Source organism: Phyllostomus discolor, chromosome 6, assembly GCF_004126475.2.
Source record: "Phyllostomus discolor isolate MPI-MPIP mPhyDis1 chromosome 6, mPhyDis1.pri.v3, whole genome shotgun sequence".
Lineage (NCBI taxonomy): Eukaryota > Metazoa > Chordata > Mammalia > Chiroptera > Phyllostomidae > Phyllostomus > Phyllostomus discolor.
The window spans coordinates 157,664,810-157,690,094 of NC_040908.2; the positions used below are offsets into that span (position 1 = coordinate 157,664,810).

Here is a 25,285-nt window from a genome sequence, read left to right on the forward strand (position 1 = left end):
TAATTTTATGAATGCATCAACATCAGAGATAATTTTTAAACCCCTATGCACAGTCCTTTACCTAAAGCTCATGCATGCACACACTCCACAACACACTTGCAGGTATAGGCAGTTACTTAAACAATCAGATTTGTATGAAGGACTGGGAAACAATTGCAGAGGCAATTAATGAGGCATTCATTTGCTATAGAAAAATAATGTTTTGATTGTGTGAATGAGAAATATAGCACCACAGCAGGTATCAGTTCCTATAAAAAAGATGTGTGTGTTTGTCCAGAATGAGTCCTTCTGGAATGTGTAGGTAAAGCGGGTGACAGCAGAACTGCCCAGTTCAGACCATAGAGAAAATACAGTTCCCAGCCACGCATTTCAGCTAATTCTGTTTACACTGCCAGATGTTCTTCCTCTCTCTCAGATGTAAAAGTAAGACTTGGAAAATACCTTCACATTTTTTTTCCAGCCACTGAATGGACTTTTATTTATAGAGAATAGAGATGGCCATCACCAGCACTTTCAAGGAACTCACCCATGGTGATATCTATAATTCACAGTTTTTCCTTTTTAGAGAAAATGTGAAGTTGTGATGCTGTACTTAAAAGTAGGGTGTCATGGTCCAGGTATGAAGTTTGATGCAACATGTCAGTCTATCATTTAACTGTGCACACTTGGACTAGTTACATAACCTTTCTGGCTCGCAGAATCTTTATTTTTGATGGGGGTTATATTACCAAGTTCACAGGGTTTAGAAACCAATAATACGTGTGGAGTCAATAGGAGAATGCTTGACACATAATACTGTCCATGCTTAATAAATAGCAGCTGTTAGAATGCAAACTGTTTTTGGAAGGTTAGGAGGTCCTATTAATTCATCTAATGAAATCAGACCTGTCTTTAGTTTTCCATCCTTAGGTTAAATCCAAATACCTTAGAAATGCAAAAAGTGCATATTTCTGCCTTGATTTTCTAACAGCATTTAATTTATTTTTTCTAGTTGTATTCTCAATTATCCTTCATATGTGGATGAATGTCCTCATGTAGTTTTGAATATTACTATCCTGGTGTTTTAGATTAAAAAGTGGAATTTTCAGAGGCTGTATAAAGAATACTGTTGTTGAGCAGGATAATTCAACTGCTGTTTATCATTCACATTTCTAGATACGAGATTGCACTAATATTTCCATACTAATATTTCCATACTAAAGGCACACAGCCGTTCATTAAGGTAGGAAAGAGTGTCTCACTGAAGTCACAGAGAAGAATCTTCTAATTTTAATTATGTACACTTAATCTTCCCCAGTGCATTTGATGTCATAAGTAGCCTCAGATTTATGCATCAGAACTGTTCAGAAATAGTTCAGGAATATGGCTGAACTTAAAATGGTTTAGTGCTAGTGGTTGTGGCTTTGCCTCTTTCTTAAAGTGAACCAAATCGCTAGAGCAATAGAAGAAAGACAGTTCAGGCGTCTGTCAGGAAGGACATAGGAGGGCACAGAGAAAGTTATTTTCTTTCAAATTCCAGAATCAGTAAGGGTGTACAAGTTGAGACACTTAAGGACATCAGCAGATTATTATGGAGAGGAGAGACAGGGCTCTGAAATCGGAAGAAAACATTTCCCAGATAGCCAAAAAAGAACAGAATTAGCTAGATAGAGAATAAATCTTTTATTGCTAAAGTAAAGAATACACTGGATTTAGGGAACTTAAGTAGGGGAGTAGTTTTAATGTGGCTTAGATCTATTTTTTAAATTTTTAATAATTATATTTCCTTAGAAAAATGCATGCAAATGTGACTGATATGTACATATAGGTACGCATAAATGAATCTAAAATTCACTGCTTTAAATAGAATTACAAAGTACTACTTATGACAATCTTACTACTAATTTTTTATATACTTTCAATTATTACATGTACTTTGCAGTTGAAATAGGAATTTCTATTGTTTTTTGGACAAACAGATGCTAGCATCAGTTTGCTGCCAGAATGGATGAGAAAGAAATAGTGGGCACTGGGGAGAGAGGGGAGGCCGAATTCCCAAGGCCACAGCCCTATGAGGTGGCCTAAAGCCCACAGTCCATGGCTGGGAGGGGCCCTGTACAATCTGGTGCAGCTCCAGTATATTAAAATACATGGCTATGAAGAAAGGAAGGACCTTGGAATCTTCTAGGGAAAATACGAACAGAATCAGCTGCTTCCTACAGGAGTGTATGAACTTCAAATTGATTTTAAAGTGAGTATAGAGATTGGGAAGGGCTGGGCCAATGATTGGCTATTTATAGAAGATTTCCAGTAGTTTACGATTTTTAGTGTAAGATTCTATGTATGTTAGCATGTTAGTTCCATTTACGCAAATTAACTATACTGGAGATAATAAAATTGTACTCAACACCCATCTGTTTTGTTTTTAACAGTAGAGACAGAGGATAGTGTGGTGTTCAGGGTTTTAAACTTGATTCTTTTTGGTTTTCGAGAAGACTCACAACCCACTGAGCTACACCAGTCAGGGCTTAAGCTTGACCCTTAATGTTAACTCTACATACCAAAAGTAGGTCTACCATATGTTCTCTTCTAAATTTTAAAATTATATTAAAATGTCTGTGCAAGGAAGCAGAATTATTACAATTTTTTATTTTCTCAATTAACATATTGTAAACATGCCTCACCATCTATGTCCTCATATTATTTAGTATTCACAGCATCTTAATTTGTAGTATCCTGAGTTGCAGAAACATCTTCCCATTATTGAACATTTTATATATTTCTAAAGTTTTACTGTTATGAAAAGCATGCATCATCTTCAATTACAGAACTTACAGTACCTCATTTCACCTTTAGAAAATTTTTCAGGATTGGGTTCTAAAAAAAGGAATAGAAACAGGTTTACAATCCTGGAAATATTTGTTAAAATGTTTCTGAAAGGATTACATGAAATCAAGTAGCTCGATTGCAGTTTTAGAATTAATATAATTTTTCCCCTTTTTATTAAATTGATTGGGGTGACACTGGTTAACAAAATTATACAATTTTCAGGCAAACAATTCAACAACACATCATCTGTACACTGTAGTGTGTGTTTAGCACTACAAGTGTAGTTTCTGTCTGTCACTATTTATTTATCCCCCCATTCCCTCTTCCTCCACACCCCCCCTTTCCTCTCCCTGACAATCACCACATTGTTGTCCATGACCATGAGTGTTCTGTCTTTCCTTTTTCTTTTTTGCTCAGTCCCCTCACTTATCCCATCTAGCAGCCCCCTCCCTCAACAGCTGTCAGCCTGTTCTTTCTATCTATGAGTCTGTCTCTATTTTGTTTGTTCATTCATTTTGTTCATTAGATTCCACATATGACTGAGATCATATGGTATTTGTCTTTCTCTGACTGGCTTACTTCACTCAGCATGATGCTCTTCGGATCCATCCATATTGTCTCGAAGGGTAAGCTTTTCTTTTTTTTTTACAGCCCAGAAGTATTCTGTTGTGTGAATGTACCTTTAGTGAGGGTGAGGATGTGGAGAATAGGAACCCTGGTGCACTGTTGTTGGGAATCAGATTGGCACAACCACTGTGGAAAACACAATGGAGTTACCTCAGAAATTAATAATGTAATTGTCTTATGACCCAGTGATTCTATTTCTGTGAATTTATCTGAAAAATCCCACAACATTGATCTGAAAGAATATATGCCCACTGTGTTCATTGCTGACAAGCTGATAACTGCTGGATCATACATATACTGGTATCCTTTACTTTTTAACAAATGGTCCTTGACTGATCCAGTGACCTTCCAGGGTTTACTTTATACTCTTGTTTTCTTGCTGACAATTTGTAGTTGAATATGGTGTTCACAGTGCAGCTTTTTAAAAGAATACCTAGTACCTTGGGAACATAATGGAAATGGTTATTTTAAAGTAAGCATGAAAACATATATTACCATAAACAATCATATCTTTATTGTAAAATCTTTTTGTTAGCTCTGAATGGTTTTCATAAAGATCAGGTTATTTTTCATTGTCACAGTAAGCCTCATTATTATTTTATTTACTGATTTAACAGACAAATTATATGTATATATACACACACATTTGAGAAATAAATTTCTGTTATATATACAAGTGAGGAACAACCATTCTTGGAAACTGATGTCTGGCTATGGAAAATAGTCAGTAGTTGGAGAAACTATCTGGAGGACTTATGGATGAGGTGGCTGTCTTGCTAAGTGAGAGAATAGTGACTAAAATTGGTGAGGGCACTTGTCATAAGCAAGTTTTGCATTTTGCCAATTTGATACTCACCATAATCCTGTGGGATGAGCTCATAGGTTATACATGAACGTACTTAGTTTGCAATAAAGTTATACAAATGATAAGTTGTATAATATTAGATTGGGCCACATAGTATAAGTAATTAATAAATATTTCAAAAAGTCTCAAGACTCTAGCTATTCTGAACATACTGTTTCTATTCCTCACCTATGTGGTTGTTGCCAATTTATATCTGTAATAATTGGACTATTACTTTCTGAATCTACATATCTTGCTCTGTGTCATTAGGGTGCCTCTGTCAAGCACAAGGAAAGGAATCAAAGACTTTGATTTCCACAGTGTATGAAGGCAGCAGAAAGGCCAGCTCTGCTCTTTTCTCTATAGATCCATTAGGAATACTTAAGTGTTGGAGCTGGGATTCTGTATTTCAGTTCCAGACCCAGCATGTTATTTGACATTTTCTTTTTAAGTATGGATTGTCTTTCAGGAAAATAGGGATAATAAGATATAACATGGATTGTTTCTTAGGACTATTTCTTAAACAGCTGCTTTCTTTACATTAGTTAACTTCATCATGCTTACAATACCCTTAAGTAGGTATTATTATTTTTCATAAGCAAATTGTTCTTTTTTTAACTGATGAATGAAGAAAGAACCCAACTCAGCATGTGCATACTTGTTATGTGTTAGTGTAGACAGCTACGCACTTTTCCATAGTGTTTTCCTTTTTTATAGGTAATGAATTAATTCATCTTTTTTTGTTTTGTTTTCTTAATGAATTTATTGGGGTGACAGTGGTTAATAAAATTATATAAACATCAAGTGTCCAATTCTATAATACATCACCTGTATATTGTATTGTGTGTTCACCATCAAAAGTCGAGACTCCTTTTATCACCATTTATTCACCCTTTAAGCTTTTCTACATACCTTCTGTGGGCACCCCTCCTTCCCTCTGGTAATCACCATACTATTGTCTGTCCATGAGTTGTTTTTTTAAATCCTTTCACCTTTTCATCCAGTCCCCTAACCACCTCCACTCTGATAGCTGTCAGTCTGCTTTCTGTATTTATTTTAAAGCCCTGCTTCAGTTCAGAGTTAAAAGCAATTGGATAAGTAGCGATGATTTTCAAATGACTCTTAAACTAGGGGTTATTTCTTCTTCTCTGTGTAGATAAGGTCATCTCCTGGTCAGTGATGACATGCGAGCTACCCCATTCCCATTCCATACTAATGACAGGAATGACTAATAAATTACAAGTTCTTTGTCTTCAGTGTGGATGTGACTTCAGAACCCTCCTCAGCAATTCAGTCCAGGAAACCACTGCTAAACGATCTACTTTGGCAGTGGAGATTAAAACTATGTCTCCTCCCTATTGTATATGAATACTTCTCCTACAGATAAGCTCTGGTCACTTTAAAGTATTGAAGAATTTATCTCCTCCTGACCTCCCACTACAGCCTTCAATAAATTTCTAATTTTCTGTTTTCCTTTACAACAGAAACATGTAATCAGCTTTTCACGTGGATGCACCAACTGGTGGATAACTGTGATACAATGGTATCATAAACTGGTCCCAGGTGAATTTTTCTTTTTCTCATTATTGCAAATTTTACATGCTTACACTGGCAGCATTTAGCTTTTCCTTGGAAATCATGCAAAACCAAAGCTTTGTAACTGAGTTCGTCCTCTTGGGGCTTTCACAGGATCCAAACATTCAGAAAATAGTATTTGTTATATTTTTGTTCAGCTACATGGCTACTCTCGGAGGCAACTTACTAATTATGGTGACCATCAGCAGCAGCCCAGCACTCCTCAGCTACCCCATGTACTTCTTCTTGGTTTTCTTGTCCTTCCTGGATGCCTGCTTTTCCACCGCCATTGCCCCGAAGATGATTGTGGACTCTCTCTCTGAGAGGAAGACCATCTCCTTTGAGGGCTGCATGGTCCAGCTGTTTGCTGAACACTTCTTTGCTGGAGCAGAGATGATTGTCCTCACAGTCATGGCCTATGACCGCTATGTGGCCATCTGCAAGCCCTTGCATTACTCTTCTATCATGAACTGGAGGCTCTGTGGCATTCTGATGGGGGTGGCCTGGACAGGGGGCTTCCTGCATTCCACAATACAAATTCTCTTTGCTTTACAGCTGCCCTTCTGTGGCCCCAATGTCATTGATCATTTTGTGTGTGACTTGTACCCTTTACTAGAGCTGGCCTGCACTGACACTCATGTGTTTGGCCTTTTCGTGGTGGCCAATAGTGGGTTTATCTGCATCATAACCTTCTCTTTGTTGCTTGTCTCCTATGGTGTCATCCTGTGCTCTCTGAGAACCCACAGTACTGAAGGGCGGTTGAAGGCTCTCTCCACTTGTGGATCTCACATTACTGTTGTGGTTTTGTTCTTTGTCCCTTGCATATTCACGTATGCCCGACCTCCATCCACTTTCTCCTTTGACAAAATGGTGACAATATTTTACACCATCCTAACCCCCTTGCTCAATCCTTTGATTTATACCATCAGGAATAAGGAAGTGAAAAATGCCATGAAGAATGTGTGGAACAGAGTAATGGTAGTTTGTAATGAAAGGTGAGACTGGTTCAATGGAATCTACACTCAGTGTATGTTCTAAGACATGATGGAGCTGCTGAATGTAGTTCCTCCAACGACCTAAAATAGGGCTGATCTTTCTCCATACCTGGGTTTTCAAGAATCCTTGTCCATGATTCATAACTGCACTTTGTTTCTGCTTTTGGGGCAGTGATATTGCAGTAGGTCATAGACACAGAAACTGAGTTTTGTGATGAAATCTTGCATGAAACTATCCTTCGTAATATTTTCATTTGCTCCCTCCCCTGTCTGTCTTTCTGTATGCTACCCTCTGAGTCTTCTGTCGTTAGATCTGCTCACTCTCACTCTCTCCTGTACTCAGTTCACTCATTCTCTACTCTTGCCTCTTAAATACACTTATTTATTTAGGTATCTATTTTCTGCTTTGATATTTGCTTCACTTTGCAATATACAGAACTTGATTCTGGAGTTAAACCAGAAAATTAAGGTATCAATTCGTGTAATTCTTGGAGGGCTCAGAATTTTTCTTTTCTAGGATCTACATGATCCTAGAAAGTCTACATGAAATGTACATAAAATGGGCTTGAAGTTTTATGTGTATGGATGGTGAATGCTGGCGAGAGAGGCCATCTAGTAGTACTCCACTCTAATTTTAACCTAACTGTACTTGGAAACATTTCCTTCCTTCCTTCCTTTATCCTTTCCTCCCTTCCTTCCTTCCTTCCTTCCTTCCTTCCTTCCTTCCTTCCTTCCTTCCTTCCTTCCCTCATTATTAATTTATTTTTCATTTTCATTCAAGTACAGTTGTCTCCATTTCCCCACAACCACTTCTCCTCACCCAGCCACCCCACTCCCCACCCTTGATCATACCCCTCTTTGGTTTTGTCCCTGAGTCCTTTGTACGTGTTCCTGACAACCCTTTCCCCCTCCCCCTATTATCTCCTCCCATCTCCCCTCCAGTACTGTCAGTATTGTCTTAACTTCAATGTCTCTGATTATATTTTGCTGTCTTGTTTGTTTTGTTGTTTCCCCAGTAAATGAGTGGATGAAATAACTATGATACATTTATACAATGGAATAGTATGTAGCTGAAGGAAAGAAAGAGTCCTACCCTTTCTGACAGCATGAATTGAACTGGAGGGCATTATGCTAAGTGAAATAAGCCAAGTGGTGAAAGAGAAATATCATATGATCTCACCTATATGTGGAAAAAGTTTCTGTATCTCAGGTCAAAGTTTCCACATTGAAAGGACCAGGAAAATGGGCACATTTACCTCATGAAGGAATGTGCAGGTCAAATGAAATAATGTTAGTGAAAATTGAGTAATAAGATTATACAACAAGAAAAATATATAATCTAAGATTGTGTTATTCAATTAAATATATAGTTAATAACACACAGTAATACAGATGAAAAGGTGATAGAGGCCATCTTGCATCTTTTTGTCTATCTTGAAAAAAAAGGGAGACTTGTGATATCAAATACATTTGAACTGGTTTAAAATTTCAACAAGTATAAGTAAGAATGAAAGAAGAGAAAATTACATTCTCCACTACTGTGTTCTGTCCTGGATCAGGGAGTTAGGAAAGTGCAGGAGTGTTAGGCAACATGCATGAGTTCAGTGATAAAACCTCCGAAACTGTTGGTCTGATCTAATGTGTACATCTTCTCAGGAGCTAAGTTCATGTCTTATGTCCCCAAAACTTCTCTTTGCTTATTGAAAATAAAATAAAGGAGAATCATATGCCCTGGCTTTCATGGTTGTCCAACATCTGTCCATAATTTTATCTCTTACAAGTTTTTGATTAACAACAGCAGTTTTTAGGGAGATCATCTCTATATTTGATGTCTATTATTGATCAAAGCAATATTTGTTGTCTGTTTGATTCTTTTCCTTACAACATTGTCAGTGAACTTTCTCATTGTAGTGACTATTAAAACAAACCAGACCCTTGGGAGTCCCGTGCACTTCTTCCTGTTCTATCTGTCCTTTGCTGATGCCTGCCTCTGTACAACCACAGCCCTCAGATTGATTGTGAATGCCCTTTTTCAGAAGAAGACCATTTCCTACAGTGGGTGCATGACTCAGGTCTTCACAGTCCACATCTTTGGGCACATGGAGATCTTTGTGCTCATCCTCATGACCTTTGATTGCTGCATTGCCATTTGCAAGCCCTTGCAATAGTGAATCATCATGAGCTAGCCAGTCTCTGGTGTGTTGGTGATTCTGGCCTGGGTGGGATCTTGTATCCACTCTTCAGCACAGATTTCCCTGGCCTTGCAATTGCCCTTTTGTGGGTCAACCCCTATGTGGTTGACCACTATTTTTGTGACTTGCAGCCCTTGTTGAGACTTGCCTACATGGACACATATGTGATCAATTTCCTAGTTGTCCCTAATAGTGGGGCCATTTGCATGGTGAGTTTTATAATTCTGCTTATCTCCTATGTTGTCATCTTGTACTCTCTGAGAAACCCCAGCATAGAAGGAAGGTGAAAAGCCCTTTCCACATGCACATCCCACTTTATTGTGGTTGTTATATTTTTCTGTCCGTGTGTATTCATATATACATGCCCACCAACCACGTTTCCAGTAGACAAGATGGTGGCTGTATTTTACACAATTGGGACACCCTTGCTCAACCCTCTGACCTATACACTGAGGAATGCCGAGGTGAAAAATGCCATGAAAAACTTATGGTGTATCAAAGTATGACTTCAATTAATAAATACTATACAGAGACTCCAATGTATACTTCCTTAATATCTTATTTTTGTTTCATGGTCAGGAAAGGTAAAATATTCTTTGGGGGAAATAAACAAGAAATCTGAGAGGATTGCATTAGAATATGGTATTACTTAAAGTCCATAATCATTTTGAACAACCTAGGATGACCCTTGCTTAAATTCTATCAACATTTGGTCATACTCATTAGGTAATTTAGCTTCCTATACAAATTTTCCTTTGGAAAGAAAAGGACTGACAAATGACAGAATAAGTGCATGTGCTTGCATGTGTCTATACGCACCATTTTCTTTTCTACATTTCGTTCTTATGAATGCAGTCATCAGAGCTAATCCCTAGGGCCTGGACACTTGCAGACTCAAGGGTGCCATATAGACAAGCTGATGATTAGAAAAGATGTTCTGAGAAATTACTCCTCTGGAAATCTGTGCCTGAGCCTCCTTCACAGGGGGTGTCTACACTGATGAACCCTCCAACTCCAATAAAAACTGGAAACAGAAGTGAAAACCTACACTGTTCCTGGAAAACCTCTCAAAATTAATCCTGTGCATGGTGAGGGAGGGAGGAGTGTGATATTTGGACAAGACAGTGCTGTCAGTGAGTCAATTGCTCTTTGGGGTCTTTCCACTGCTCCTCACAAAGGAAAGCAAGAGGCAGTAGAGGGTTTGGCAGCAGAAATAAGTGAAGGTCAGGAAAGAAGGGAGGACAGAGAACCATGCATGATGAAGAGAGAGAAAGGGAGAAAGGAAAGCAGAAATCTTGTCCAATTGGGAGAGAAGGAGTTTTATCTTTCTTATTTCCTGAGCATTACTTTGGGGTGTATGAAAATTTGCAGGCAAATAATTTTCCTTGGCTCTTATGTTTATTTGGGTATCAGGAAAGAAGTTTTGTTTTTGTTGTTTGTTTCTATAGTATCTCAAAAGTCAAAATTCAGATTTTTGGAGAGGAATCTGGTATTAAAAGCGAGGCCTGGTACTTCCCAAATTTGGTCTTTTAGTTTTACAGGAGAATATTTTAAAACGTGTTTTTTCATATGGAAGACAACCTAAACCATGTGCATAACTCACATCCCCCACCAACTCTACTTCAACTTCATAATATCATAATCAAGTACTGTCATGCCATTTCAGTACTGAAGTTTATAATTACCATCAAGTTGGCACCAGAATGTATTACTCCTAGTCATATGGACTAATGAGAAAGGGAAACAATAAACTCATAAGTATGTGAAGCATTTCCATCAGCTGAAGACAAAATGTTATGTTGTACCAAAGATTCCCAGTAGTTCTGGTTCAGTGTTGGGAACTGCCCTGACTGGTATCAGAAGCTGAAACCCCCGCCTAGGCTAAGGCTAAGGGAACACCCTTGGAACCGTGAGCCAGCAAGGGGACAAAAGCTTATCTCCCTGGCAGGAATGCTGCTTCTGCTGCTTTATTCATAACTGAACCCCAAAAAGCTTGGTCGGTTAGCCAAAGACGGGTAAGATTCCCCAAGGGGGGAACGACCTAAGCCAGGCACGATCACTTTGGGAGGCCCCCCAAAAGAAGGATTTGGGGGACTGCAGCAAAAGGGGGTGATGGACCCTCACTCCTCGGCTTTGACTTAGCCTGAGTTCTCATCGTCTGGGAGAAAATCTCCTTATTGCCTTAGTTCCCTTGCTAAGCCTGAAACAATGACAGGGTGGTGCAGCTCTGTGCTGAAAAGAGCAGATTCCCCAGGTGATCAGGCCTAAGAAAGGACATGTAAATTACTGTGAAACCTTCTTTGTTTAGAATGCTCTCAGTTGAATGAGAGGGACCCAAGGAGGAAGTTAGTTTGTTCCTCAAAGTCTTACAGCTCTTTGACCCCGACTCAATAGACCAGCAGAGTTCCTTGTTTTCTATAGTTCCTTACTTCCCCCTGATAAGTACTGTACTTTACCTGGATTATTATGCAAAATGAGCCCAATAAAAGCAGGTATGGATGGTAAATCAGGGCACTCCCCACTAGAGGGAGTGGCCATTTCGTCCCTTCTTCCCCACAGAAACTAGTCTGTCTCTGTGCATGTTTGTTTGTTTCTCGCGTGTTTTTCGGCGAGCCATCCACAGCGTTCCGTGGTCACTGCTAGCTGGTGACCCACACATCAGTTCAGGTAAGTGGTGGCATAATAAATATTTTAGTCCCAAATGGGACATTTTTCAGAGCTCTCAATATCATATTCACAAGCAGCTATTTAGTTTCACACTTTTTTCAAATGAAGAATTTTCCTAATTTCTTACAGTTCCGTTTTGAGAGCATTTGAATCTGGTCTTATGAAGATTATACTTAAGTGCAGTTCATTCTCAAGTAAGCAAGACACTCAAAATAAAACCTCCATTCTCATCTTTTGTTATTCCTTCAAATTTATTCTAGTGTGAGAAAAATGTTTATTTGTGACTAAATGATAACTCAGAAAGCTTCAGAAATTTCCTTTCTCATTATTAAATAATAGAGAGCCCAGATCTTATATTTTAGATAAGGGCTCGATTAGAAATGATAAGAGAAATGTAATGGAATAAATAGACTGGCATCACAGGATGAAGCACAGCTTGGTTAAAAATGTATACAACACATTAATATTTCCTGAAGACAATCTACAATATCTACAATATCTTCTATGATGAGGTGAAACTCAGAGCTGTGACTAGTTTGTTATTTGACTCAAGCAACACCTTATGGGAAGAATAATAATGAAGATTAAAATAATAAAAGGGTTGGAGAGCTACAGAAATGACCGTGAACCAGGATGCCCCAACCTGCGCAGGGATGAGATTGTGTGGCTGTTCCTCTACTTGATTTGGAAATTGTCAAAGAATAGAATGAATGGGAGGAAAGACAGCAAAAAATACTAAAAGAAATATTAGCCAATTTCCCCCCATTAATTAATTAATTAATTATGAATTTTATTGATTTATTTTTAGAGGGGAAGGGAGGGAGAAAGACAGGGAGAGAAAAATCAATGTGTCGTTACCTCTCACGTGGTCCCCACCAGGGACCCAGCTTGCAACCAAGGCATGTGCCCTGACTGGGAATGGAAACAGTGGCCTTTTGGTTTGGCCCCCTTGCTCAATCCACTGAGCTACAACAGCCAGGGCAAGTTTCCCTCAAGTTTAATAAAAGCTGTATATGCATAATCCCAAGAACCTAACAAATCCTAAGCATAAAAATCATGGAAATGACAATAAAAGGTAAATTATAATAAATTGGTCAAAAGCAGCAGCATATTGTTAAAAGGAGCTAAAGAGAAAAGGCACTGGTGCACAGGGAAATAAAGATAAAAATTACAGCAGAATTCTCACCAGAAACAGTGTAAACTAGGAGACAGTAAAGTGACATCTTTAAAATACTTGAGTTTACATCCATATAGCTAGTTGGTTTTGCCACTTTTCACAACTGGGATGGAAGCAGAAGTGCCCAAATAACTGATAAAAGCATTTGATTCTGTTCCAAGAACCCATAGACCCCCAGATTAGAGTTTGCCAATGCCAATTCCAAAGTGACAAAGAGCTACTCATGATGACATGAAATGCAGCCAAAGTCCATTCCAATCTGACAGTACATTTCATCATGGATTCCTAGACCTCAGGGGGAGCTTTAATGCCATTTTTCTGGATCTTCTCTGCAACCTGATTCCCAATATCACCCAGGATGAGTTAACTTTCCATACCCCACTGATATGACAGTGACCTTCCTACATACTCAGTGTGCTAGCACCTTTCTCTGATGCCACTCAGCAAGAATAGAAATCTTGGCAGTTGTTAGTTCTTCAGTCTTACCCAGTAGCTGCGAACACTAGGTTATTTCTGCTCTAGCATGGTCTGCTGGGAAGTAGTCAAAAAGAGAATTTTGAAAATCTTTGTGGGTAACGGAAGTGGTACCTAGAGCATCCACCATACTCAGGTGGTTTCAGGAAGAGCTTATTTTCCTTCTGTTCAAAGACTGTATATTTTTTAACTGCATCCAGTATCCTGCACTTAACTTTGTTTTCTCTTCTCACCCTTCCTGCCCTATCCTGGAAACTTTCTTCAACATCTTACTGGAAGAATTCACCAAAACCCCTTCCAATGGCCATTATTTTCTACAACTGTCCAAAACAAACAAAAAGTGAAATATTAAAATTTGAAAACACACCTTAAGACAAATACCATATGATCTCACCTTGAAGTGGAACCTAATCAACAAAACAAAGAAGCAAACAAAATAGTACCAGAGACATTGAAATTAAGAACAAGTAGACAGTAAACAGAGGGGAGATGGGAGGGGATAATGAGAGAAAAGGGTGAAGGGTTTTCAGGAACAATTATAAAGGACAAATGGACAAACCCAAGGGGTGGTGAAATCAGTGGAGTGAGGTGGGGATGGCTGGGGTGAGGGGGAGAGGTGGGGAGAAAATGCAGACCACTGTACTTGAAAAACAATAAAATAAAAATTAAAAACAAATATAAAAAGGGATTATATGTGTATGTGCATTCATACCCACAATTACTAGTACAGAACTGTGCAAACCCTATTCATATAATTAATTAGTTTGAGGCAAGCAAAAGAGATAGGGTTCCATTCTTTATCAATAATGTGTGTCAGTTTAAAGAAATGAAAGAAGAAAAAGTGGTGCAATTTCATTTTTCTTTGTGACTATTTGTGGTGTTCTTGAGGTGATTTGCTGTTATTTGCAACGGAGTTGTGGTTCTTGTGTCTGAGTTCACATTTTGGAAAAGAAGTTAGTATTACCATTATTGATATAAGAGTGTCCATCTGCTTCATGTTTCGTATGCAAAAGGAACCAAAGTGAAAATAATAAAACAAACAAGGAGACATTCTCTCTAAGTCATGACTAAATTGTTCACTAATATTTGAGAGTAAATATTCAAATGTTAACAATGAATCTGAATGCATGACTGATTTGTAAACAGAAACATTATACTGATTGGTTGTGACACTAACCTAAGCTGTCATATCCCTGATGGGCAGAAATATCAGAAATGACCGTGAAATGGCATTGAGCTCTTCAGCCTTTCAAACACTGATGTTTACGCTGATAAATCATTTGGGCTGAATATCAAGCTGAAGCTGAACTTCTCAGAATGCTTTTTAAAAATCTTCTACAAGATATTCATATTTGAGAAATAGTTGTTCACACACTAAAAGGGTGACCTTAAATGCCATGTATGTAAACAGCGATGCCGGACCAGTGCTCTGAATGACAGGAAGGTGAGGAGAGGAATCTCAGGAAGATATTTTGTGTAAAGGCAGAGAGCTGGCATGAACTCAATAACTCGGAGAAAGGAAAGAGTGCTCAGACATAGTTCATGCCAGGGCAGGGCACTGGACCCAGAGATGCCATTCAAGGTGGCTGATGTAGTATCTTCAGTCAATTCATTATGTTGGGGGAATTGTGTCTGCAAGTAGGAGCCATTTTCAGTAGTTCAATAGGCAGATTCAGCACCAAGCTTCTTGCAAAAAATCTTGGGTTGCTATAAGAAGGTATCACTGGAGAGTTGATTAAAAAAAAGCCCCTGTTAGTGTTGAAGTAGTTTTGGCACCAAGCATTCTAAATAATTAAAGCATTGCATCATCCTTGGAGACCATGAGTCCATGCTGGAAGGAGATAGTGACTAGAGTTGGCCATATACAACAGGGAATATTTTCCTTCCCTGCTTTCTGAATCAAAGGCAGGGCTACAGTAGCTGTCTGTAACTAAGGATGATCTGAACAATACATCATCATCATTGCCTCAATATAGCTCATGAACCCAAGGAGTTACATCTCAGAGAGACACTTGGCACATGTGTGTAAAAGTCTATACATCAGCTAACAAGTCACATTGGATTTTTTTAAAATTAAAGACTTATAGCCCTGGCTGGCGTAGCTCAGTGGATTGAGCACGGGCTGGGAACCAAAGTGTCCCAGGTTTGATTCCCAGCCAGGGTACATGCCTGGGTTGCAGGCCATAACCCCCAGCAACCGCACATTGATGTTTCTCTCTCTCTCTCTCTCTCTCTCTCCCTCCCTTCCCTCTCTAAAATAAATAAATAAAATATTAAAAAAAATTAAAGACATTATTTAGAGCATTTTTTTGTTTCATAGCAACACTGAGTGGAAGGTACAGAGAATTCCCATATACCTTGTGTGTACATAGCCTTATATACACATGCACAGCCTCCCCCCATTATCAATGTCCTCTACCAGAGCACTACATTTGTTACCCTTGCTGAACCTACATTGCCACATGGTAATCACCCAAGTCCACAGTTTACCTTAGGGTTCTCTCTTGGTGGTGTGCATTGTGTGAGTTTGAACAGATGTATAATGACATGAATCCATCATTATAGTATTCCACAGAGTAGTTTCACTGCCCTAATAATCCTCTGTGCTCACTTATTCCTCTACTCACCCTATCCTGCCAATCTTCATATTGAATTATTAAATTACAAAACAAGATTAAGGTACTTCTATCTTTAATCGAGACATCTGTTTGAGCTCTTCACTTTTAAGGAATTTCTTGTCTGCTGAAGGACATGCAGACTCAAGATTCTAGAGGTTCATCTATTTACAGAGCCCTGCAACAAATCAGTAAGAGAGTAGAGATGGTACATCTCATGATTATTTTCCAAACAGAAGATCTTGTTTTACTTGGTAGGCTTTTGAGCCCAGGCTAAATTCTGGGGAGCACAGAACTTTATATCAAGCAATATTCTAAGGTGCTTTACTGTCCTGCCTCTCTGAACATCCACAAATCACCTTTAATTAATATAGGTATGTGGACTTAGATGGAAACATTTTTATAAATATGTTTCTTATTAATAGGAGCATAATCACATAACTCAGATTTAGATTTCTAGATCAAATATTTTAATAATATTTAATATATAAGGGAAAGTCTGCTTCAAATACATTCTTCCTTTCACAGAACACCTGCCTATTTTAGTGTTCAATTTTTTTCTCCAAAGGTGATACTGATAAACTGGTAAGAATTGAACCTCAGATTTCAGGCACCACACTGCCTTTCTTGGATTGTACTTGCAAATAAATGAGAGGAAATAGAAACGTTTTTTCTCCAAATGCTGGAAGGTTGTTTTAAGGTCCTGTATGGGAGCAAAGTAGTTTCTTGCTGATGTACTTCCTCTTCTACCAAAGACACTTCTATCTCTTCTTCCTGTTTTTTCTTTATCACCTTCAATCATCCTTTGTATTGGGCTCCTATTGCCTGATATGTTTGGTCATCCTGAGGCACCTAATACCTCACAAACATTGTTTGCATTTGGTTACTGAGGTTGAGGAGGGTTAACTTACTCTTCTGTTGTCTAAATACATAAATCCAAGTTAAGTTTACTACAACATGTGGGATGTTTCTGATCAGTGAAGGAAGGGGACTCTAGGGAATGCCACTCTCCAGGATGCTAATATTGTATGTCATTATGTCTTAAAATTTTCCCTTGAGAATGCAGAAAGGGAATTTACCCCTTGTATATCATGGAAGGCTGCTTCTGAACAGGGCTAAAAACACTTGACACCAATTTAGAATGTTCTTACAGGTAAGTGACAGATTTATATCTTTGAACTCAGAAATGTATCATTACAAACTAATCCAACATGGTTTAAAAGTACATTTCTGTATGTCTTATGCTATTCCTACTTTCTCTGAGAGATGAACAGAAAAAATAATGTTTTTAGAAGTGTACTATTAATGTAGTAAATAGGTAGAATGAAAATCAGCTTTGGAATAAAACAATCTTTTGAATTCAACAAATATTTTATGAGCTCCAGATAAGTGATAAGCCATCCTTGTGTAGGGAGAGAAAAATGAATTTTATGTCCTAAAGTTTCTTGAGGTGGCAGAGTGCAGAAAAATTCTCAAATGCTTTTGATGTGTGATAACTGAGCAAGATGCATCCTCATTATGTGTGTTAAAAGTTAGAAGAGAATATATCTAGTTAGAAGTTGGAGAAACTGTTAATAAAGGAGTGACAGGTTTAAGTGGAATGTTGTATAGCACAGTTTCAAATGGTTACTGTTTGCATGTTGCTAGAATGATATAATAAGAACACAATTTGCAGTCGAAACACATCTGAGATGAAGTCTGAAAGGCTGAATAACTACTTCTCATGGAAAGTTTAGAGAAACCATGACAATGTGAAGGTGAAAAACTCCAATGAAAGGGAAAGGTAATGTGTCATGTGCATGAGAGGGAGTTTTTATGTTTCTTTAATTTGGGCTTTTGAGGGATGAAGAATTGTGATACAATCTATTAGCTTTCCAGCAGAGAGTGGTAGATTTTGCATAGACATGAAATGAGTATAAGGAGTTTCCCAGAGGTGGAAGTGTGGTAGAACTGAGTCAGTGAGGGTTGGGTAGTTGAAGAGGAAAATGCTGATTCTTACTGGCCTGTGCAACAAAAGCAACTTTTAGGATGGGAAGGCATGCCTACCACTCCGTATTCCACCCTCATCTATTCTCTCACCTGTTCTCCACTGTCTGCTTTCCTTTCAGCTCATTCCTGTTAACATCCCAACCCAACATGTCATCTGTTTGCTATAGTTTTGACAAATCCAGCTACTCTAAAGTTGGCGAAACTTGTTGGGGAAGTTGAGGTATGTTATTAGAAGAAGCACTATTTTACTAATGTTTTTTCATATCTGATCATTGTTACCCATTTTTGGGACAAATTGCTTTGAGAACCCCATGACAAAAGGTGTTAATGCACCTCTGGGAAAAGTGAATATGATCATGCACAAAGACATGCACTAAACCCTGCATCAGGATCAGAGGACATGAACACTGTCAAAGCTCTCCTTGCATTCTTTAAAGGCCAAGGATTCATGTAAAAAGTGTCAAATGCTTGAGGTAATCATTTCTCTGGGTGGCAGAGTCCCCCAGTCTTCCATGGCCATACAGAGTGCAACACCTGCTCCAGCCTGTGAAGCTGATTAACTCACTTATTTAAAAATTGATCTCAGAATATTTTTTCCTAGATTTATACTTTGGGATCATGTTTATCTCTTTAGCATACATAATAGATGGAAGGTCACAGTAGATTAATGATCTGAATGTGTTCAGTAATCAGAATAGTACTGACGTATCATATAAATGTGGTATTGTAAAATTTGCTAGAGAATGTTCACTTTAAAAACACTTGAAGTGCCTACAGTATATAAGGCATTGGGTTTGGAACTATGGAGAAGCAAATCCCAGGAATGTAGTTTCTAAAGATTCTTATTTTTAGAAAGGAAGCTAAAGGAATCACACATATAACTAAATTTTAGTATGTAATATTATAAGAAAAGCTACAAAAGGAGTTTTAGAGAACAGGAGAGAGAATTTCCTTTATCACAAAGTGGTCACCAAAGGCTCCCAGAGAAGAGTTGTATTTGAAGAGCACTGTAGAAAAGTATAAATTTCACAAGCTTATTTGAGACTCATAGGGCCCTATGAAGTGGTCATTACAAGTTCAAAGACAAAATGCTGAGATGACACATTAAGAAACCACAACCAAAATGCCTATGTTGAGGAATATTTATTTTTCTTTAGATATGTCATAAAATCACATATTGCACCATGAATTACTTCCTTTATTTTTTTGCAGATAAACAACCTCACACTCATCCCTCATCCTCATTCACGAAATTATGCAGCTGAATAACAACGTGACTGAATTCATTCTGCTTGGGTTGACCCAGGATCCTGTTAGGAAGAAAATAGTGTTTGTCACTTTCTTGCTTTTCTATTTGGGGACATTGCTGGGTAACTTTCTGATTCTGACTACTATAAAGACCAGCCAGGCACTTGGGAGTCCAATGTATTTCTTCCTTTTCCACTTGTCTTTATCAGAGACCTGCTTCTCTACTTCCATAGCCCCAAGAATGATAGTGGACACCCTTTTGAAGAATGCCACAATCTCTTTCAGTGAGTGCCTAATCCAAGCCTTTTCATTCCATTTCTTTGGCTGTCTGGAGATCTTCATCCTGGTACTCATGGCTGTTGACCGCTACGTGGCCATCTGTAAGCCCCTGAACTACATGACCATCATGAGTCGACAGGTCTGTGGTGTGTTGGTGGCTATGGCCTGGGTGGGGTCCTGTGTGCATTCTTTAGCTCAGATTTTTCTGGTCTTGAGTTTACCTTTCTGTGGTCCCAATGTGATCGATCACTATTTATGTGACTTGCAGCCCTTGTTGCAGCTTGCTTGTACAGACACCTACATGATCAATCTGCTCCTGGTGTCCAATAGTGGGGCCATTTGTACAGTGAGTTTTGTCATGCTGATGTTCTCCTACATTTTCATCTTGCATTCTCTGAGAAACCACAGTGCTGAAGGGAGGAGAAAAGCTCTCTCCACCTGCATCTCCCATATCATTGTGGTAGTCTTGTTATTTGGTCCTTGCATATTTATATACACCCGCCCTGCAACCACCTTCTCTGTGGATAAGTTGGTGACTATATTTTATACACTTGGAACACCTTTGCTTAACCCTTTGATTTATACACTGCGAAACGCAGAAGTGAAAAGTGCCATGAGGAAGTTCTGGAGCAAGGCACTGGTCTCTGATGACAGACTATGAATGGATCTTTCAAATTTTTCTTCACAGTTTGGAGTGATCTAGAAGAAGACCATAGAGGATATTATCTGCTTATTGTGCAGTTAATTTAGTCCTAACTCGGGAAATGAGAATTAGTTTCTTCAGGAAAATAGGCAATGCAACACACATATGGAGTGATATTGAGTCAATTTTAACATACCTTTTTTATATATTGATTTTGTGAGAGGGAGGTGGGGGAGAGAGAGAGAGAGAGAGAGAGGGAGAGAGAGAGAGAGAGAGAGAGAGAGAGGGAGGACTGGGGATAGAAACTGCAGTCCTGGCATATTAGACAATCCTCTAAGCAATTGAACTCTACAGCCAGGCCCAGAGTCAATTTAAAATAGAAGATCCAGCCTAGGTACAAACAGCCATCGATGTTCACTGCTGTGTATCAGCCGTTCTTGCCTGACTACTAGCATTGTGACTTTGATCTGGTGCTTTCTTTGACTCCTTCATGTTGACTTGCAGTGTTCTCTGTTTATACTTATACTTTATATATGTATATCAACATTCTGGCAAGTTTCTCTTCCTAGCAGCTTATTTATTCGACACTGTTCTTTTAGTATCTGAACATGGACTTTCAACTTGATTGTTCATTCTTCCTGACTCACAAGGAAGTGCCAGATTAAAATAATAGTAGGATGTTTATGTTTTAAGGGACAATGTATATAATCTAGATACTATCCCTTCTGTTACTTGGGATTATATTTTGAATTTTTCTCATGTTTACCTAGATTCTTCTAGAATAATGACAGAATACAATGAGAAAATTCACATTTCTGAAGGAGTCTTTAAAAATTTTTTTTTAGAGAGAGAGGGGAATGAGAAAGAGAGAGACCAGATTTTTGTTCCATTTATTTATGCATTCATTGATTGATTCCTTTATGTACCCGGAACAGGGATTTAACCTAAAACCTTGGTGTATTGGAGGGATGCTCTAACTAACCAAGCCACCAAGCCAGGGCTGAAGGAGACTTTATCTTAGAAAACTTTTGGCTATTGAGATTGTACTCATTATTCTTTTTGTAAAAACTACTTTTTTTCTTCTAAAGAAACCCCCCTTACAATTTTGGGGAAATATTAAGTTTTCTCTTGAATCATAGCAATAATAATAATTTATTTATAGCATTGAGTTCTTACAATTGTCACATACATGGCCCAAACTAAGGTAGATGTATTCATGTGGGCTACAAGTAAAGGTACAGTTGTTAATGATAGGGGGTTTAAAAACAATAACCAATTAATGTAAAAATATTTACCCTCTGATAATCACCACCATACTGTTGTGTCTATGAGTTGTTTTTTTTTCTTTGCTGACTTCATTGATTTGGAAAAAATTCTAAAGGTACTTTCTGAAATTGTCACCCAGAAGTCCAATATTTAAAATTATGAGCTTGTTAAAGTCTAATGACGTTACTGAACTTTTGGGATTTAGCACAGAATTAGTCACTGGGAAGATCTGAAAATTATAGTGACTTCACTGCTTTTGAAGAAGAAATGACTATCTCAAAGATTTAACAATCACTCTTATGTATAATTCTGAAATTGCATGCCAAAATTTTCCTGAAAAAGGATGTTTCATCTTTTAAGAATTTCTTCTGTTGTTCATGGTACATGTGAGACTTTGGGATTTACCATGATTGAAACTGATTGATTATTTGTACTATTACTGTTACAGTCTGTTTATCCTAATGAACAGTTCCCTACTTATGGATAGAGATTGTATGTATTTTGTAACTGCTTATCCTTAGCACTGATTATTGTTATTGTATTAATATCATAACAGTGTAAATTTATTCAATAAATCAGAGACTTTCAAAATAAATTACTAATTTCAACAAGTTGAGTTTTTCAGGTATATTAATTTCCCCCTGCCAATGATCAAACCAACAGCAACCATGGGATATGACAACCAGCACAGGATTTCTCCTCCTGAAAGCATTTAGTCATGAGGATGTGAAGGTCACCTGCTTTGTGCTCCTCTTGCTGTGCTAGATTATAATTCTCTCAGGAATCCTGCTCATTCTTTTAACCACCAGGGGCAGTTGCTTCAGTGAAAAGCCCCTTGTACAACACAGTTTGCTCAGCTACCTCTCTTTTATGGATATGTGCTTCACCTCTACATTGTCCCCCAAACTGATCACAGACTTACTGGCCCCATGGAAGACTATCCCCCATGACAGCTGCATGGCCCAGATGTTTTATGTGTACTTCTTTGGTGCCACTGAGACCTTCATTTGGTGGTCATGACATATGACTACTATGCAGCCATCTGCAGACCCCTTCACTCTCTGGTCATCAGGAGCAGACAGGTGTGGCATGTCCTTGTGATGGCCTTAATTTTTGAGGCATTTATCCATCAACCCTCCATGTTCTGATTATTAGCCAGCTTCCCTTAGTGGCTCTAAACAGATAGACCACCATTTCTGTGACATGTTCTCCCTGCTGAAGCTGGCTTGCACCAGCACAAGCCTGTTGGTTATTGAGATCACCACCACCACCTGGGTGCTGTCCATTCTGACCTTTGCTATCTTGGTAATTTCTTACATCATCATCCTGTCCACCCCCAGGACATGCTCCTCTGAGGGCTGCTGCAAAGCCCTCTCCACCTGTGGCTCACACATCACTCTTGTGTTCATGTTCTTGACTCTCATCTTCACTTAGGTCCCCATGGTCTGTTCTCTCAGTATCAACAAGGCCTTTCCCCTGTTTTACACCATGATTTCCCCCCATGTTTAACTCTCTCTTCTGCATGCTGAGAAACACAGACATGAAGAATGCCATGAGGAAAGGTGATGTTTGATATGGATTATATGAAGGAAAGTGAAGCCTCTGGTGTGTGGCCCTTTGTAGGTCTCCTTCTACATACAGAATTGTTAATGTTGACAGGTATAACAGCAGGGACAGAGAGCTGGTATGTTGTCAGCAAAGGCTACAAGTGTGAAGAGAGAAGGCCTTCAGTCACTCACTTCCTCTCCCTTTACCTGCCTAGGTCTCTATACAATGGGAGTTGGCCAAACAATCTCCAGGTCCCATCAAGCTCTGACATTCAGTAACTTATGCCTGACATTCTGGAATACTCTGCACATTATAATCCCAGACATAGGTGAGCCCTATAAGCACTTTTGTCAGGGAAAATCATAAAGACAGCATGGTCTGGCAGTTGTGCCCTGCTTTAGGAAACAGATATCGTGACTGACATGCCTCTCAGATAGACAAAAAGGTCCTAAGCACTTCCGTTTGTCTGAGGTTTCCATTGCAATAAAAAATAAAGCTATGCCAAAATGTATACTAATATTTTATATTCGAACTCTTTACATTAACAAAACATACTTCTAAAACACTGCAATGGTGGTGTAATTATACTATTTGCACTCTACTTATGCAAGTTATTGTAATTAATTCTTAGTACCCTAGCAATAGTATATCCTGTCATTGGAAGTTTCAAATGGGATGATGAACACCTTTTTATTCAATGACATATATTTAATTCTATGACTGTATTTATAATCCAATCTTTAAATTGTCCAAGAGTGAACAAACTGATGCTTTTTATAAATGTGCAACATAGGAGATGTCCCTTCCTGTCTAAGGCCCTGATTTAAGAAGTGATAATGAAAAAGAGATGGATGTTCCCAGGTTCATTTTGCTAATCTTCAGTGCTCCTTATGCAAATGGCATATGCTGCGATTTCTTTAAAACTGTGAACATCTGTCTAATTTCCACTCAGGTAGGCTCTGACATTAGGGAGAAATAAAGAAGATTGAACTAAGAAGCAGAGATAAGCAATTGAAAACAGGTCTAGGACAAGGTCATCTTTGGTACATTGATGTGTTTCCTTAATTTATACCAGAATCCTATAGCTGTGAATTAGAAGGGACTTCTGACATTCTCTAGGGTAATTCATTAGCATAATGTACACCTGAGGAACTGAGGCTGAGAGGGTGGGAAAGCCAATATATCAAATATGAGAGACATGGACCTGATATTTTCTGGTGCTCATTCTGTTTATCTCAGTTTCCATGACGAAATTGTATTGTATATACCTAAAGATTTTTTACTTATTCATTTTTAGAGATAGGGGAAGGGAAGGAGAAAGAGAGAGAGAAATATCAATGTGTCATTGCCTGTCACACTCCCTCTACTAGGGACCTGGCTTGCAACCCAGGCATATGCTCTGATGGGCATTTGAACTGGTGACCCTTTGGTTTGCAGGCTGGCACTTAACCCATTGAGGCACACCAGGCAGGGCAAAATTGTATTGCATATACTTAATGCATCATTGTGCCTTGTGTAACTGAAATCCAAGTTTTCAGGTGAGAATTACATTTGCAGAGATAAGCCCTAGGTTGAGGAAGATTTTTAACAATAGTTTATCTGTTGCAAAGAAACATAGGTACTACCAGAAAAAGTAGAGAGCTTAGAGCAAGGGGAGGCAGAAAAGTAATGAAGTATATTGAAAGGGTGGTGAAGACAAAGGCTGATCAAATCAAGGGTTAGTTTTGATGTTGACCTTAGTCAGTTTCCTCCTGGGGAGATCACCCAACCCTGGAAGGTGAAGATGAACAGAAATGTCTACATTTCTGGTGTTTATTTGAATAAGCCTGTCTTTGTAACAAGGCCCTGTGATCATTTTTATGCAGTCCATGGCACATTGGGCACTTAGATTTGGAAACATTGAGACTAGATAATACTGGATGTTCTTAGAGCACAAGAGGTCTATGAGTCAATGAAATGCAAAGAGCTGTACCTTTGGATAAACAAGTTCTGTCCAGGTGGCATCCAGCCATGTAATATGCCAAATGGAGACATTTATTGAAGAAGATACAAGATACAGGCAACATTGTACATGGGACAATGATACCTCAGTCCCCTTCGAAGTAGGCACCTTGGGATCTCACACAGTTCTCCCAATTGCCATCAGCTGTCCTGTGGTAGTTTCCTGAACTCATTGGTGGTCTGAACTGTCTTCTCTTTCAAAGGTGATTTTAGTTTTGGGAAAAGCCAGAAGTTGCAAGCTGTCAAATCTGGGCTGTAGTGGAGCTGAGTCACCTGGGTGATTTGATATTTTGCCAAAAACCTCTACAGGAGACATGATGCATGAACAGGCATGATG

At 38.6% G+C, this 25,285-nt stretch overlaps 2 protein-coding genes and 1 pseudogene across 3 annotated transcripts; all 3 read left to right on the forward strand.

Moving 5' to 3' along the window:
• Positions 1-5,710: 5,710 nt before the first annotated feature.
• On the forward strand, positions 5,711-6,909 carry LOC114500028 (olfactory receptor 4C15-like). Its single transcript, XM_028516607.2, has one exon. It carries the CDS (start codon positions 5,879-5,881, stop codon positions 6,851-6,853), a length of 975 nt encoding a protein of 324 aa, XP_028372408.1. The 5' UTR covers positions 5,711-5,878; the 3' UTR covers positions 6,854-6,909.
• Positions 6,910-8,440: 1,531 nt separating this feature from the next.
• LOC114499018 lies at positions 8,441-10,080 on the forward strand (annotated as a pseudogene).
• A 6,896-nt stretch (positions 10,081-16,976) lies between these two features.
• LOC114499019 (olfactory receptor 4C16-like) lies at positions 16,977-20,349 on the forward strand. 2 transcript variants are annotated; one of them, XR_004903990.1, is made up of 2 exons: positions 16,977-17,757; positions 18,083-18,186. XR_004903990.1 is itself a non-coding variant. In XM_028514981.2 (2 exons), exon 2 carries the CDS (start codon positions 19,219-19,221, stop codon positions 20,149-20,151), a length of 933 nt encoding a protein of 310 aa, XP_028370782.1. In that variant the 5' UTR covers positions 16,992-17,757; positions 19,176-19,218; the 3' UTR covers positions 20,152-20,349. The 2 variants fall into 2 exon arrangements, 1 of the variants encoding a protein (XP_028370782.1); XM_028514981.2 differs by lacking the exon at positions 18,083-18,186 and adding an exon at positions 19,176-20,349 and having other exon boundaries at positions 16,992-17,757.
• Positions 20,350-25,285: the final 4,936 nt, after the last annotated feature.

Bases quoted from the DNA above. Each gene is read 5' to 3' on its own strand.
- LOC114500028 (XM_028516607.2), top strand. From the start codon at position 5,879: ATGCTTACACTGGCAGCATTTAGCTTTTCCTTGGAAATCATGCAAAAC.
- LOC114499019 (XM_028514981.2), top strand. From the start codon at position 19,219: ATGCAGCTGAATAACAACGTGACTGAATTCATTCTGCTTGGGTTGACC.